Genomic DNA, 14308 nt, shown 5'->3' with positions numbered 1-14308 from the left:
CTAAAGGTCGGATAAACAAGTAAATCATAGCAGCGCATAAAAAATAGACTATTAAAAACTAAGCTAACAAAAGGTTCGCTAAAAATATTTACACCAGCCCCTAAATTTCAAATACAATTTAAATTTACATCTTGTGAACCTATCTAAGTAAAATCAGCCTGTGAATAGGCCTTTTGATTATTAGGCACCCTAGCTTATTAATAAAGGAATCTTTGAACTTGGGCGACCTTAGTCTCAGCAACCAACTCTGGCGTCGTCGCCGGGTTTTATTCAACTATGCGCCGAGAGGCCACTGGTTGCGAGGCAGCTGGTTGTCGCTCACCAGCACCAAGTCACCAGGCTGCACGGAACGCGTGTCAGTTGTCTATTTTTGACGAGTTTGCAATAACGTGAGGTACTATATAGCGTCGCCATCTCGTCCACAACAAATCTGCCAGGTATTGTACCTGCTTCCAACGTTTCTTTGAGCAGGCGTCACTCTTGCAAAAAAAAGTCCGGATGGGGATGTCACGCCGGCATTCAAAAGAAGCAAGTGATAGGGAGTCAGCGCCTTAAGATCATCGGGATTGTCAGAGACTGGCGTCAGAGGACGGTTGTTAAGGATAGCCGCAACCTCGCACATCAACGTGCTGAATTCTTTGTCGTTAAATTTGAGAGGGTGCTCGTTTGTGAGGGCTGAATATTCTGCAAAGTAATTTTTGTTGCGCGTGAATTTTTTCTCAATTCTTTTGAATCTTTTGAGAGCTTTATCACGGTTGTTTGGAAATTTCGCATTGGTTTTCAAAGGCAAGTCGATGACGTAATGATTGTCGTCATCTATCTTCGAATTCGCGGTCACGATTTCTAGAAACATATCGTCCTCCACCGAGTTACAAACTGCGCTTTCACCAGTCGTGTCATAATCTTGAAACATTTCCTTGAAATTTTCGTTTATTTTATTCTCTTTGAAATTGATCTTCGTTAGATGAACGGACACCTTTCTAGTTTTAGGTGAAATCGGCCCATTCAGCGCCCATCCAAGCCAGTGCCGAGAGGCAAATGGCTCGTTCCATTCCCTGCTGACAGTTTGCAGAGTTTTTAATAAACCAGGCATGTCCATTCCAATCAATACTGAAACTTCCTCATCGAGGAAGCGAAAGGGTATCGAGTCCAGAAACGGAAGCCCTTCTAAATCTTCACGTCTTGGCAAGTCTTCTTTAGAAAATGGCCAGTCTCCTTCAGGCTTGGAATACAAAACGGGCACCGTCGCAGTCACCGTTTCATCCAGGTCGCAAATTTTCAAGTTATTAAGAATCAGTGCAGGAGTTTTCAAGTTCTTGCAAGCCATCGTTGTCAAATATAAATCTTGGTTCACGGTTTTTGCACCAAGCTTCTCTATCAAGCTCTCATTGATCCAACAATTGGTCGAGAATGGATCCAACGCAACATTGACCACAATCTTAATGTTGTTATCCAAACTTATTTTCGCCGGGATTACCGGGCATCTTACCTTCACACCCGGACAGGCACCAGCCCCAGTTGCGAATGAAAATCCTTGATGTCGCGTCTCTGCGCTTCCAACATCGGAAGCTGAGGGGAGTGAACCATTTGATCGCTGGACTGGTCCGTTAGATTCAACCGTCTCGTGCAGTACTGTGGGATGCTGCCGCCCGCACTTCGCACAGGTGAGGCGATTTCTGCAGTTCTTCGAGAGATGATTGGCTCTCAGACAGCCAAAACAGAGGCCTAACTTTTGCACGATGTTCATTTTTTCGGCTGTAGGCTTCTTCTTTAAAAAGAAACAGTTTGCCAGGTGATGATTATTTTTCTTGCAACAAGGACACATTATTTGAGAGGCTTCAGGATTTTCGTCAATCACTTTTGCGGCCTTTGTAGATAGTGACAGTTTCTTCAAGGCGCCGCTACCAGTATTCGCTTTCTTCTCTGCGTAGCCTTTAATGTCCGAGAAAATAGGCTGCTTGAGGATAGCCGACTCCTCTTGAACGAATGTCACTAAATGCTGGAATGTCACGTTCTCTGCATTCTTGGTCAACCTGTAAGTATAAGTTCGCCACCTCTCCCTTAGTTTGTATGGAAGCTTCGTAATGATGTTCATGATCTCCTTTGGGCTATTCAGGTGGTTAAGCGAAGACATATTCGACATATAATTGGAACACTTTGTAAGGAAGAGTGACAACTCGTCCAAAGCATCCGAATTGTCATAGTCAATTGAAGGCCAGTCATTCAAAATGTTCAGGAACGAGTAGGCATTTTTTAGCTCGTTTCCGTACTCTTCTTTCAAAAGCAGCTTGGCCTTCTTGTACCCTGCAGGCGCATCGTAATGATTGCAGCTGTCAACAAGTTTTCGGGCCTTACCTGCGGTGTACTGCCCCAAGTAGGCAAGCTTGTCGCTATCGTTAGTGCACGACTTCTCAAATAAATTCTCGAAGGCCGTTAAGAAAGTTTTAAAGACGGTCAGGTCAGATCCGTCGAAAACGTCGAGCTGACGCTTCGGGAGCACAGCCCGCTCATGACTCTCGGCCAACAGCTGAGTGAGCTCATTTTGCTTAGCAAGGGCCACCGCTAGTAAATCTCCAGCTGGCGACTGCCCTTGTTTAGGAGGATCAGCCGGTAGCGCATGAACAGCCGATGTCTCTAACCTCGAAGATTCGTGATGTGAGCGCTCACCGCCTTCTACGTTTTTTAATTCTTCTTCCAATATTTCAGTCTCAAGTTCAACTTTCCTTATTTCTGCTTCCCGCATTCTTTGTTTCAAAATCAAACGTTCTCTTGCTATTCTTGCCTGGAGTTCTTGCTCCTTACGCTGTAATTCCATTTCTTCTTGCTCGAGCTCAATAGTTTCTTTCAACGAACTCTTCTCTGCCATCAGTTTTGCCTTCTGTTGTGCTAAGGCAACACGTGCTGATGTGACGGAGGACCCAGACGCCCCGGACGAAGACGCCTTAGAAGAAGACACCCGACTGGCGTGTGAACGTACGTCTGACGTAGTTTTGACGTCATGGCTCGGGACGAGGAGTTTCTCGACATTACTTCTAAATTGACTTATGTCAGTCAGAATAGGTTCGAGCCACACTTCCAAACCGTCCTGCCTGCAATCTTCCTTTTCTCTCAGTTCATTGCAAGCTTCGAGAAGACGTTCCACTTTTACCAGGTATACGTTGAAAAGCACTTTAATTTTTTCTATGTTGGTCTCAGGGCTATGCAAAAGTTCCTCGATCTCATGCTTCTTTCGAGTAACTACACCAAGAGGACCTGACGGGAATTCTCTGGTACGTGTCGAGTCTGATTTGGCAGCCGAAGTCATTTCAGGAAACAAAACCTGAATGGTTGCCAATATTTCGATACTGTAAAAACGCTTTCCGTTTTTGAGTTTGGGTTGCCGTAAGTCCGCGTTCAGGTTTTAGGATAACCACGGTTTCAACAACAAATTTCCTTTTTATACTAAAGGTCGGATAAACAAGTAAATCATAGCAGCGCATAAAAAATAGACTATTAAAAACTAAGCTAACAAAAGGTTCGCTAAAAATATTTACACCTAGACAAATGTTTTCACTCATATTACTTCGAAAAATATTTTTTTCTGGTAACTCTATCGCTAGTGTTCCTTCCTCGGCAAAAAGAATATTTTATTGAATCAGAACACTTCATTATTCAAAGGAAGTAGAATATTCTTCAAATAAATGAGGGAATGTAATAGCATAAGATATTATTTCAACATCTGTTCATTTTTACGTATAATTTAGCTGAGCCACATGGCTGAAAATGTTTTTCAGTTGCGCTGTGGAAAAGTTGACCATCTTTTTAAAAGATACTAAGGATACACCATGCATGTCATCAACTGCGTTGCTTGATATTATTGTTACCCTGGGCTCGCACTTATTAACAAAAAATTTCCCTTTTTGGGTGGGAGGTAGTTATTCTTTGTGAGTAATACATGGTACTCTTACTTTATGGACAATTATTTGTCTATCAAACCATCTCACGAAAAATTCAAGAATCGGCAACCCGCCATGGGCCTATTTCTTCAATGCCGACACTTCTATTCTATCTCGTCCGTAGTAGATGAGGATAGCAAAGTTATGTTATAAGCTCTTCCACCATTGATCGACCTTCAACCGCAAAAAAATTGATAGCGCCCTTGTAACTGCACAGTTACAGCACAGCTCTCAGCTTCAAGGACATCATATGTCTGTAAGCCGCACATGAAGCAGTTGTACCCCTGCCGGTGTTCATTGCGAACTGTGGACAGTGTAAAAAAAACTCTGACGCAATTTAATGACACGAAGTTTCAATTTTATAAACTTTCATATATTACTCAATTTTGTGGGATGATACAAAGCGAAGAAAGAGAAATGAACCGTAAGAACGCGACGTTAAGGAATTAGAAAGTTTGTCGGAACTGGCTTCTATAGTCTGTCATTGCCACAATGAGCGATAGTCATGATCTCGCTATTGCGATAATATGCGTATTATCAAACGATTTGTACGACACAGACAAAAGCATTAAGCGCAATTGACAAAGGGACTGCCGACTGCCGAGACTTGAGAGCACAATTCGTAGCCATTGCATAACTTTGGGGAAAACTGTTGAACGAAACCCGTTTATAAAATAAGCACTAATTAGCTTATTAGTTTCAGAACGGTTCTCTTCTTTCAACTATTTATATGCGAAATATTTCATGATCAACATGTTTATTGAGATAAGTCTTCTTCTTCTGCTTCTAGCAATACTTGCAATTTACTCTAAGAAACCTAAACGGATGCCTCCAGGTGAGAATATTTTTGGTTTCTTGGTACTATCATGAACAAAGTGCAATGTTTATATTTTTCACGTATTTTTGAACTTCGATCGAAAGAGCTACAAAAAAAAGCTACCAAAATTTGCACGTAAATATTTTTCTCGGAGATTGTCTGCATCGATCAAGTGAGATTGCCATTCAGAAGGTGATACTGGGAGACTGGGTTGGTCGTTTCATACGTTGAAACAGTGTTTTGATATTCGTCCTTTCCAGGATCATTCGGATGGCCCATTGTGGGAGAGTTGCCCCCATCTGGTCTTTCCCCTACGGAACATCTGATGAATCTTAGAAGGAAACTTGGCAAAATTTTCACGTGAGTTTCTGTCAAACATTCCGAAGAATTTGCAATGCTGCAGCAATTGCCGGTCGATAATTTTGCTTTCGCGATCGTGGCCCCATTTTCAAGCACGTGCACAGCAAATTAATTTATAGTTTAATCAAACGCAAACCTCGTGTAGGTCAAGCTAAGTTTGTTGAATTTAATTTGGGGTTTTATTCAGGTTTCTGAGCTTTTTTTCTGCTGGAATGGTAGATAAACGCTGCCTCGCATGTCTAATTACTGAATTTGCGCAAACAATATATTGCAAACAATTTTGCTACAGTTGTATTTCGCTCATGAACAATAATAAAGAGAGGACTCGTTTCAGTCTAAAATTGTTAGGACAATCTTCAATTAGGTCCTGGCTGTGATTGTGCCGTTTGGTCTCGGACTGTAAAGATTTTAGTGCATATTCGATTGCTCAGCAACGAAATTGGAATATTATTTTCATATCCTTACTGTTACTAGAAACGCTGAAAACCAATCGCGATGAATATTTATCAAACTTTCTATTATGTTTTATATGAAAATTGATCAGAGAATTTATATCCTTTTAATAAATACGTAGTTGTAAATCAGTCAGGAGTGAGCGGTAATTCGTTTGACATTTTAACATTACCATTTGCCAATTACAAACAACCCTACTCTATCAGAACGAAGTGGGGTTCTCATCGCATCGTGGTCGTCACCGACTACAACCTCATCAAGAAGGCGTTCAACCATCCCGACATCCAGGGACGTCCGGCATTCGTCTCTTTTGATACACTCTGCCATTTCAGAAATATTGGTGAATTTTTCTTCCACTCTGTTTACCAGCTGCACTATTACAGTCACGAGGTTCGTATTGAAGATAAGTTCCTTAAACTGTATTGTTAGGTCACGCTTGTTTTTTCTCACACAGGATTTTGGTAGGACGATGAAAACTATGTTATTGAATCAATAACTGTACTAATTGGCAAGCTTAGAATCTATTCCTGCATTCATCTAACGGCAGTACGAGAAACCATATTAATTGCAATACAGATTGGAAGCAGCCTACATTTGAAAGGACTTCGAATTCAATTTATGAACGAGTTGTTGTCCATGACAGGTATCATAAACAGCCATGGTTCAGTGTGGGCCGAGAACCGTCGGTTCATGTTGCGCCACTTGCGTGATCTCGGGATGGGCAAAACAGCGCTCGAGGGCTCCATTCAACAAGAGGCCGAGATGCTGGTGGATCACTTGGATAAAACCTGCGTCGGCAAGCCTGCCGTCATGGATCTATTTCTTAACTGTGCTGTATTCAACGTTATCTGGCAAATGCTCGCTAGTACGGTCTAGTTCTGGCGAAACTTTATCCATAAAATTTCTAACTTAAGTATGGAAATTTATTGAAAAATTTTAATGTACACATTTTCATAATTTAGTATGAAAGGAGAGAATGATGCGGCACAAACAATTTGAATCAAACAGCTATTCTAAAACTCGATGGAACAATGATGCAAATGTTGTGTGATGGCTTTTGTGTAATTCCTATATGGTATTTATATAACCTGCAAGCAGGTTAGTCCGAAGTTACCCGGTATAGATAATCATACTCACTCTAATTTAAAAATCCCGTCATCCCAATATCCTGAACTCCGTCGTTCAGAATCTCGTCGTTTAGAATCCATTTCTTCGGATCGGGTCATCCAATTCCCGTCATTTAGCATTCCGTCATTCTTAATTTCCTTTCCCCAAATCCGTTAAATTAATTCGAAAAACTTGCTAAAAAAAACCATATCCCAACCCAGATTTCGAACGAAACACCCATTCAACTACCGTTTTTACAAATTAAAATGAAATTAAACGTACATTTTGCATTTAGATGAAACTTACATTTTGTACATTTTAAATGAACGGATTAAGAAAGGAGGACAATTAATGATAGTTAGGGAATTATAGATAAATAAGAAGGTGAGAAACGAGGTTTTAGTTTCGGAAACGCAAAACTTTTATTAGCCAATGTGACAACATTATTTTAAAACTTGCGTAAAAATTTAATCTAGGATCCTTCAAGTATTATCTGCCTGGCAAGCAGATGCTCCACAATGCAAATAAAAGCTGGAGCAAATCAATATCGTCGAAGTTTAGGTGATCGCATTTATAACGTGTCTTTTCCTTGCAGGCAAACGATATGATGCCGATCATGAAGAAATGTTGAGGCATATTTCTTTACTTCAAGAGAATTTCAATGCGATTCAAGGGACATTCTTTCTGATCGACTTATTTCCTTGGCTGGCAAAGATATTGCCGAAAATAATCATGAACAAAGTGTTCAAAGCTGATGTCATCATAAAGAATCGAGATAAAATCCAGTTGTTGTTCAAGGTATTTAAAAGCAAAGAAAACAGCCAGAATATTAACCATTTCTTAAGAATGAAAACGTTTCGGAGTCCAGCTCCATCGTCAGTTCAAAAGTTCAAAACCTATAAGAAAATAAGAATCAATTAGAAAACTAAATTCACATCGAAGATAAAAACATAAATTGACAAAATAAAAACAAATACACATAAGGAGATCTAATGAGACAATGAGCAATAACCGAAACCTGCGGCTGGTAATTAGCTATGTAGCCGATGACGTGGCGCTGCGGACCAATGAAGATTGGCCGCTGTTGCCACGCCTGATGAATTTTCCCTACAATTAAGCAGTAGTTCGAGCGGTGACATGATCTGGTCACTGAAAGTAGCGTAAAGCTACTGAAAGTAGCGTAAAGCTAAACTGTTCATTGTCTTAGGTCGTCCAGTTTTGTCCGCCGAACCATCAGTATTAACCCATCAGCCGAACCATCAGTAACCGTAAGGAATGAAATTCAATGTCCTGAATTATATTTGTAATACGATAACAATCATGGCCTCTATCTAAGATTTAATACTTAATATAATTTTACAACATGTTAATTAGTAAATTTCAACATTCAATTAAATTACAGTAATTAAACTGTCAAGACAAAATATCACGTCTAGATATAAATGTTGTTCTAAACTGGCTACAGGCAGATCTAAATGAAATCACTCGTAGTGAGATAAAGTCAATACTCAATCCTGCACAAATCATCTATAAATAGCGTTAGTTGGATTTAAGGGAGTTGTTGCATCGAAGCAGTTTGAGTCAATTAATTTTTTGCTAAAAGCTAACGGCTTCAGGTTAAAGCAGCACACGATAGCCTCGTGCGCGATGTTTCAGACCTTCTTTCAACACATGATGTTTTACAAGTGTTTCCTAAACGTACGCCGCGATCTAGATTATGGGCATTCCAAACTTCAAAAATATAAAAATATTAATTTTCTCCAATTGTTTACTCGCGAATCGCAATATCTGCTGAGCTGAAACATTGATTTAGAGTTGGCGGAGGTCCGAGTGCGGCAACCAATCTGAGCGTCAACGATGAAGTGGAGGCTCAAAGCTCCATGGCATGGCAGCTTGCGAGTCGTTGACGTTCTGAGCGGCCGAATGACCAATATTATGCGTTTAATAATTACTTTTTAAAGACAACGCTTACAAAGAATCCAGTGTCTCTGATGTTACACATATACAATGAATTTCTAATATTATTTCCAAATATTAAAAAAATTAATTATTAAATTTTTTTAGCATATAAAAAATTATATTTTCGAAATATTTATTCTGTCAATTGCTTCATGCATTATAATTGTCTTCGATTTTACGCAAGCGTGCAAAATTTCAGATCGATTATACAGGCAGAAGTGTGTTAAATGTCGATTATAAGATTTGTAGCAGACAAAATTATTTTTCAATTTTTTAATATTAAAAAAGTTTATGTTTTTTGAAATTATTTATTTTGTCAATTGATTCATGCAATGTCTTCAACTTTACGCTAGTGTGCAAAATTACAGATCGATTGGAGAGGTAGAAGTGCGTTAAATATCGATAATAAAACTTATGGCAGACAAGCAAACAGCAAGAAGCGAAGTTAAAGAGAAGTATTGTAAAGAAAAGCCTTCCCTGCAGGTTCAACCGAAAAACATCAACTAATTTATTGAATTATGCAAACTACGTAGGTTAAATCGACACGGCAACAATTTTTTTGATACGAGACCGGAGGCAGATAAATAAATTTGAGGGATTTGTCGACAAACAATTCCGCAGGATTTGACATGCAATTTTCATGAACATTTTTTGAAATGAAAATCTTTTTCATTTGTAACGCAATGGAAACTTGACTCATTTTCAGTGGCTCATGAAGACTTGGTTGAAGCGTTCAGACCATCGGGCACTTGACCTCAGCGGGCGCTTCTTGACAGGCTTACCTGTGAGAAACAATGACATTAATAAATATTAATGATGATAAAAAATGAAAAATTAAAGTATTTTGCGTATATACGAAAATATTTTCTAAACGAGGGCCGACATGAAACATGAATGGAGTTGAAATATGGTGGTGCTTGAAAGTACGTAGAGCGAAATGCTGAGAAATAATGAATGCCGGCTTGTGAAGACATATGAAGCAAGCACAATACTCGAATAAATGGTCAGAGATCATAAATTTTTGGAATTGTTAGACTGACTTCGTGAACTTTTCTTCAAAATTGTGGCAAATCTCTCATAAATACGAATAAAAAGAATGCAGCTAAATTAGGTCGAATGAATATGAATGAATGAATTAGAATGAATAATACAGCGTCGTTCCAACTGTATCAGTTTCAGATTGAGTTACGCCCAATTATTCAGTTATTTTCTGTGTCAATTGAATTCAGAACACAATGAAGTTCAATGAAAGGCTCCACTGTCATGGATGGTTATTTTTCCGCGTTTTGGAGCATGGTAAGCAAAATATCCTGGCTCGTCGAGTGACTGATTCCATCACGTTGATAACACTAAATCTGATATGTGGTCAACACCCTCTAATATTCTCAATAAGTATGATTTCAGTCATCAGCGAAAACAGATCATTGTGAATTCGTCTAAAAAATTACAAGAGTAGCCCATTGAAATGAGAAATGTTTTCTCGGTGGCAGTGCCTCTATTCCTACCGTGTGGCAGCTGCTCCGGAGGACCGGCCAAGATGATGATTTTCTTCGGAATTTTCTTGACGGGAGCGACGGACTTGGTGACGCCCTCCGAGACGTCGTAGCAGCGCGGCCACACCAGGATCAGGAACACGTCGAATAAGTAGTAGACCACGTCGAAGAAGGTGATCAGCGACACTCCCACGAAGCCTAAGTTGCCGCCCAAGTTTGCGATCAGAGTTGTCCACTGTCAACGCAAAGGATTTAAGCATGAGTCAGAGCGAAAATTGTTAGGAATCGGATGACTTCATGCCTACATATATTGTTAACAAATGTACGTTATGATTCGCACACTTGCTACAAACAATAAATTCATCTCTATCAAAATATTCTTAATAGGAATACCAAAGTTGCAAGTTGGTTGTGGTTGTTTGCAACTTTATGGTTGTTGAAAATAAAATGGGCTCAGACAGAGATGCTTATTTGCTTCAATAGAAGGAATTTAAAAGCAAAGAAAACAGCCAGAATAATGACCATTTCTTAAGAATGAAAACGTTTCGGAGTCCAGCTCCATCGTCAGTTCAGAAGTTCAAAACCTATAAGAAAAGAAGAATCAAATGGAAAACTAAATTCACATCGAAGATAAAAAACATAAATTGACAAAATATAAACAAATACACATAAGGAGACAGGCCTATCTATTTACAATTTCAAGGGTATAGGAGCTGAAGGCTGCATTTAAACTAGGTTTCTGTTTAAAAATATACAGAGATTCTAAAATCCGTAGGTCAGTAACACCGGTCGTGCAGGCTAGAACTCTAAAATCACTATCGAACACCGGAACATTGCACTGCTCGGTATGGACGCGCACAGCTGAATGAGGAGGATGCGCAAGTAATGTTCCCGTTCTAAAACTTCTGCGCTTATGCTCCGTCAGCCTAGTGCAAAAATTGCGAGACGTCATACCGACGTACACTGATGCGCACTGCGCACAACTGTATCTATATACCAGGGACGAAAGCATGAAAAGAGGGAGAGCATTTTTATACATGAAGAACGAACCAATTTTGAAGTTATTGACCAATATTACCTACAGATTTACATTCGGAAGATATTTATTCATCAAATCTTTCAATTTCTGTTTTTAAATTGGACTTCTATAAATACTTTTTAGCCTTTGAAAGACTTGCTCTTACTTTAAAAAATGTTTCTATTACCAATCGTCCTGAATTTCTTGGCAACTTGCAAAGCCTAGCTTACCGTCATTTTTACGCTTTCAAAGCTTGTACAATTTTCTTCACTTTTTTCCAACCCCGTGACACCCATTTGATGAAGTACTTGGCCAAAAATAAGGACCTATAATCATTTGTAAGCCAGATAAGGGCAAGGGAGTCGTATTGGTTGACCGCAATCGTTACAACAGTCGCCTTTTTGCTCTCATTACAGACCCTTCTAAATTTATCGAAATTACAGATCCAATTGCTAAAACTATTTTGAAGATTGAGGATAAAATTAATAATTTTTTGAGAAAACTTAAAGATTCCGCTGCACTTTCTTCTGAAACTTATTTGAAACTTTATGCATCTGGCTCTTGCCCAGGTATTTTGTATGGCTTGCCTAAGATTCATAAGCCAGATTTCGCTACAAAATTTCAGTTTCGACCCATTTTTGCTGCTTACAACACTCCGAGTTTCAAGCTTGCTAAATTTTTGGTCCCAGTGTTGAACTGTTTGACAACCAACCAACATACGGTAGACAATTCGTACGTGTTCGTAGACCGCTTGAAGAGTTTCACCCATGTCCAGGATCTGACTATGGCTTCATTTGATGTCGAGAATTTGTTTACAAATATACCTCTCCATGAAACTATTGATAAATCTCTTCTTGAATTATCTGTTTTAAACTCGTGTTTTGTATTTGCCGGCAAATTTTATAGACAAATTGACGGCTTGGGCATGGGTCTACCACTAAGTCCTACTTTTGCTAATATTTTTATGTGTTTTCACGCGACTAAATGGCTGGCCAGTTGTCCTCTTGATTTTAAACCTGTTTTTTATAACCGATTTGTCGATACTTTTTTACTTCTCAAGCATCCCTCTCATGTGGCCCTTTTCATTGATTATCTAACCCTCCAACATCAGTCAATAAAATTCACCATGGAGCTTAAAACCAACAATAGTTTATCTTTTCTCGATTGTAATGTTACAAAAGCTAATGGTCGTTTCCAGACCTCTGTGTTCAGAAAGTTAACGTTTACCGGTTTAAGCACCAACTTTTTTAGTTTTTGCTCATTTCGTTTTAAATTAAATGGGATTAAAACATTATTAAATCGTGGCTTTCGTATTTGTTCAACTTTCAATGCTATATGCACACTAAATTTGAAGTTTTGCGCAGCATCTTTTCTTTAAATGGGTTTCCGTCGCAATTGATTTATACTCAAATTAAGAAATTCATGTCAAGGCAATATAATGAAGTTGTTCCCGATTGTGACAGTTCACCTGATTTCTTGTTCTTTTCCCTACTTCGGTAAAGCATCTGAGACTATGGCTAATTGAAAGATTTGATCGATAAATATCTTCCGAATGTAAATTTGCAGGTGATATTGGTGAATAACTTGAAAATTGGTTCGTTCTTCATGTATAAAAATGCTCTCCCTCTTTTCATGCGTTCGTCCCTCTTTTCATGCGTCCCCTGGTTGTGCGCAGTGCGCATCAGCGTACGTCGGTATGACGTCTCGCAATTTTTACACTAGGCTGGCGGAGCATAAGAGCAGAAGTTTTAGAACGGGAACATTACTTGCGCATCCTCCTCATTCAGCTGTGCGCGTCCATGCCGAACAGTGCAATGTTCCGGTGTTCTATAGTGATTTTAGAGTTCTAGCTTACACGACCGGTGTTACTGCCCTACGGATTTTAGAATCCCTGTATATTTTTAAACAGAAACCTAGTTTAAATGCAGCCTTCAGCTCCTATCCCCTTGAAATTGTAAATAGATAGGCCTGTCTCCATATGTGTATTTGTTTTTATTTTGTCAATTTATGTTTTTCATCTTCGATGTGAATTTAGTTTTCTAATTGTTTCGGCTTTTCTTATAGGTTTTGAACTTTTAAACTGACGATGGAGCTGGACTCTGAAACGTTTTCATTCCTAAGAAATGGTTATTATTCTGGCTGTTTTCTTTGCTTTTAAATTCCTGATAAACTTGCGATTTAAGCAATTTAGTAATTTTATTACTTCAATAGCAGTTTTTCGGCGTAAATTAAATATACGAATAATTTAAAAAATATTTATTGAGATACGTGCAAGTTAGACATTAAAGTATTCAAAAATACATGATCATTTCGTCATACATGTGCCTTGCAAATTTATAGGATCGTGTTTCACGCACAGTATACGCGGGTGACTCGTCAATTTCTTCGTACGAGGAAGACGCAAGGTAGATCTGAAGGCGAACCGTCGAATTTAAATCCCTGTGCAGTAAGAAAAGTCGTCATGGTATTCAAGCGTTTATTTTAATTTCCAATTGTATGCATCACTATGATGCAAAATAGGGTTAATATGTAGAGATAGTTAGTCTTAATCACTTTTTGGATCAATTTGGCTCCGAAACACATATTTAGTAGAAAAGGTCGACTATCGTTCTACATTCTGCTAAAATCTGTTGAAATCTGTTTTGTCGAAGATCAACATTCCAAAAAACATTCTACTGAAATTATCCATACAATCATTCTCCACTCAGTGAAAACAATCAATCAAGTGCTTATCACTTACCCGCACAAGTCCACGCCCATTGGGAACTTTTTGATGTTCTGGACGATTTTGAGGAACTCTGGGTTGACATTTGTGGACGATATGAGAGCTGAGTAACGCACCTCCCTGTCAATCGTGAATGAACAGATTGAGTTCAAAGCGAGCACTCAATTAAAGCATTTAAGTGTTCATTAACAGATTGAATTTTTCGTTTTTTATAGTCAAGTTTCAGACCGAACGTTAGTTATTTCCTGCTTCGGTTCCAAGTAATGGAGCCAAAGCCTTCTTCATTGGCTTTAGGCTGGCAATGAGAACTTCGGGTATGCTTGCAGTTCGAGGTGTATGCAGATGCTAACATCTCATTTTGCGTTGGATATGTTCGCAAAAGACTGTGTTTAGCAATTGTTTTTAATTTCGTGTTTGGTTATTTTTGCGTATTTGTTGTCT

At 38.9% G+C, this 14308-nt stretch overlaps 3 protein-coding genes across 3 annotated transcripts; 1 reads left to right on the top strand and 2 right to left on the bottom strand.

Annotated features, from left to right (window-relative positions):
- Positions 1–274: 274 nt before the first annotated feature.
- On the bottom strand, positions 275–3304 carry LOC108675774. Its single transcript, XM_018163801.1, has 2 exons — positions 512–3304; positions 275–340 (listed from the first exon to the last, which is right to left on the bottom strand). The coding sequence occupies exons 1-2, from the start codon at positions 3302–3304 to the stop codon at positions 275–277; spliced, it is 2859 nt and encodes a 952-aa protein (XP_018019290.1).
- Positions 3305–4605: 1301 nt separating this feature from the next.
- LOC108675773 (cytochrome P450 2L1-like) lies at positions 4606–7915 on the top strand. The gene is made up of 6 exons (XM_018163800.2): positions 4606–4770; positions 5013–5112; positions 5772–5905; positions 6209–6430; positions 7268–7470; positions 7880–7915. The coding sequence occupies exons 1-6, from the start codon at positions 4680–4682 to the stop codon at positions 7913–7915; spliced, it is 786 nt and encodes a 261-aa protein (XP_018019289.2). The 5' UTR covers positions 4606–4679.
- A 1418-nt stretch (positions 7916–9333) lies between these two features.
- LOC108675772 lies at positions 9334–13987 on the bottom strand (the record flags this gene model as incomplete). The annotated part of the gene is made up of 4 exons (XM_018163798.1): positions 9334–9413; positions 10137–10359; positions 13500–13581; positions 13883–13987. Coding segments are annotated over 4 exons (490 nt in total), but the record flags the coding sequence as incomplete, so codon positions are not given.
- Between the last annotated feature and the right edge of the window lie 321 nt (positions 13988–14308).

Source organism: Hyalella azteca, unplaced genomic scaffold (assembly GCF_000764305.2).
Source record: "Hyalella azteca isolate HAZT.00-mixed unplaced genomic scaffold, Hazt_2.0.2 contig16685, whole genome shotgun sequence".
Classification (NCBI taxonomy): Eukaryota; Metazoa; Arthropoda; class Malacostraca; order Amphipoda; family Hyalellidae; genus Hyalella; species Hyalella azteca.
This window is presented reverse-complemented; position numbering and strand designations above follow the sequence as displayed.

Excerpts from the sequence above, each read along its gene's own strand:
- LOC108675774 (XM_018163801.1), bottom strand. The coding sequence starts at position 3,304 with ATGACTTCGGCTGCCAAATCAGACTCGACACGTACCAGAGAATTCCCG. Across the intron at positions 341-511 it reads TGCTTCTTTTGAATGCCGGC|CCTGGTGACTTGGTGCTGGT; the intron begins GTGACATCCCCA and ends CGTTCCGTGCAG.
- LOC108675773 (XM_018163800.2), top strand. The coding sequence starts at position 4,680 with ATGATCAACATGTTTATTGAGATAAGTCTTCTTCTTCTGCTTCTAGCA. Across the intron at positions 5,113-5,771 it reads AAACTTGGCAAAATTTTCAC|AACGAAGTGGGGTTCTCATC; the intron begins GTGAGTTTCTGT and ends CTACTCTATCAG. Across the intron at positions 5,906-6,208 it reads CTGCCATTTCAGAAATATTG|GTATCATAAACAGCCATGGT; the intron begins GTGAATTTTTCT and ends TGTCCATGACAG.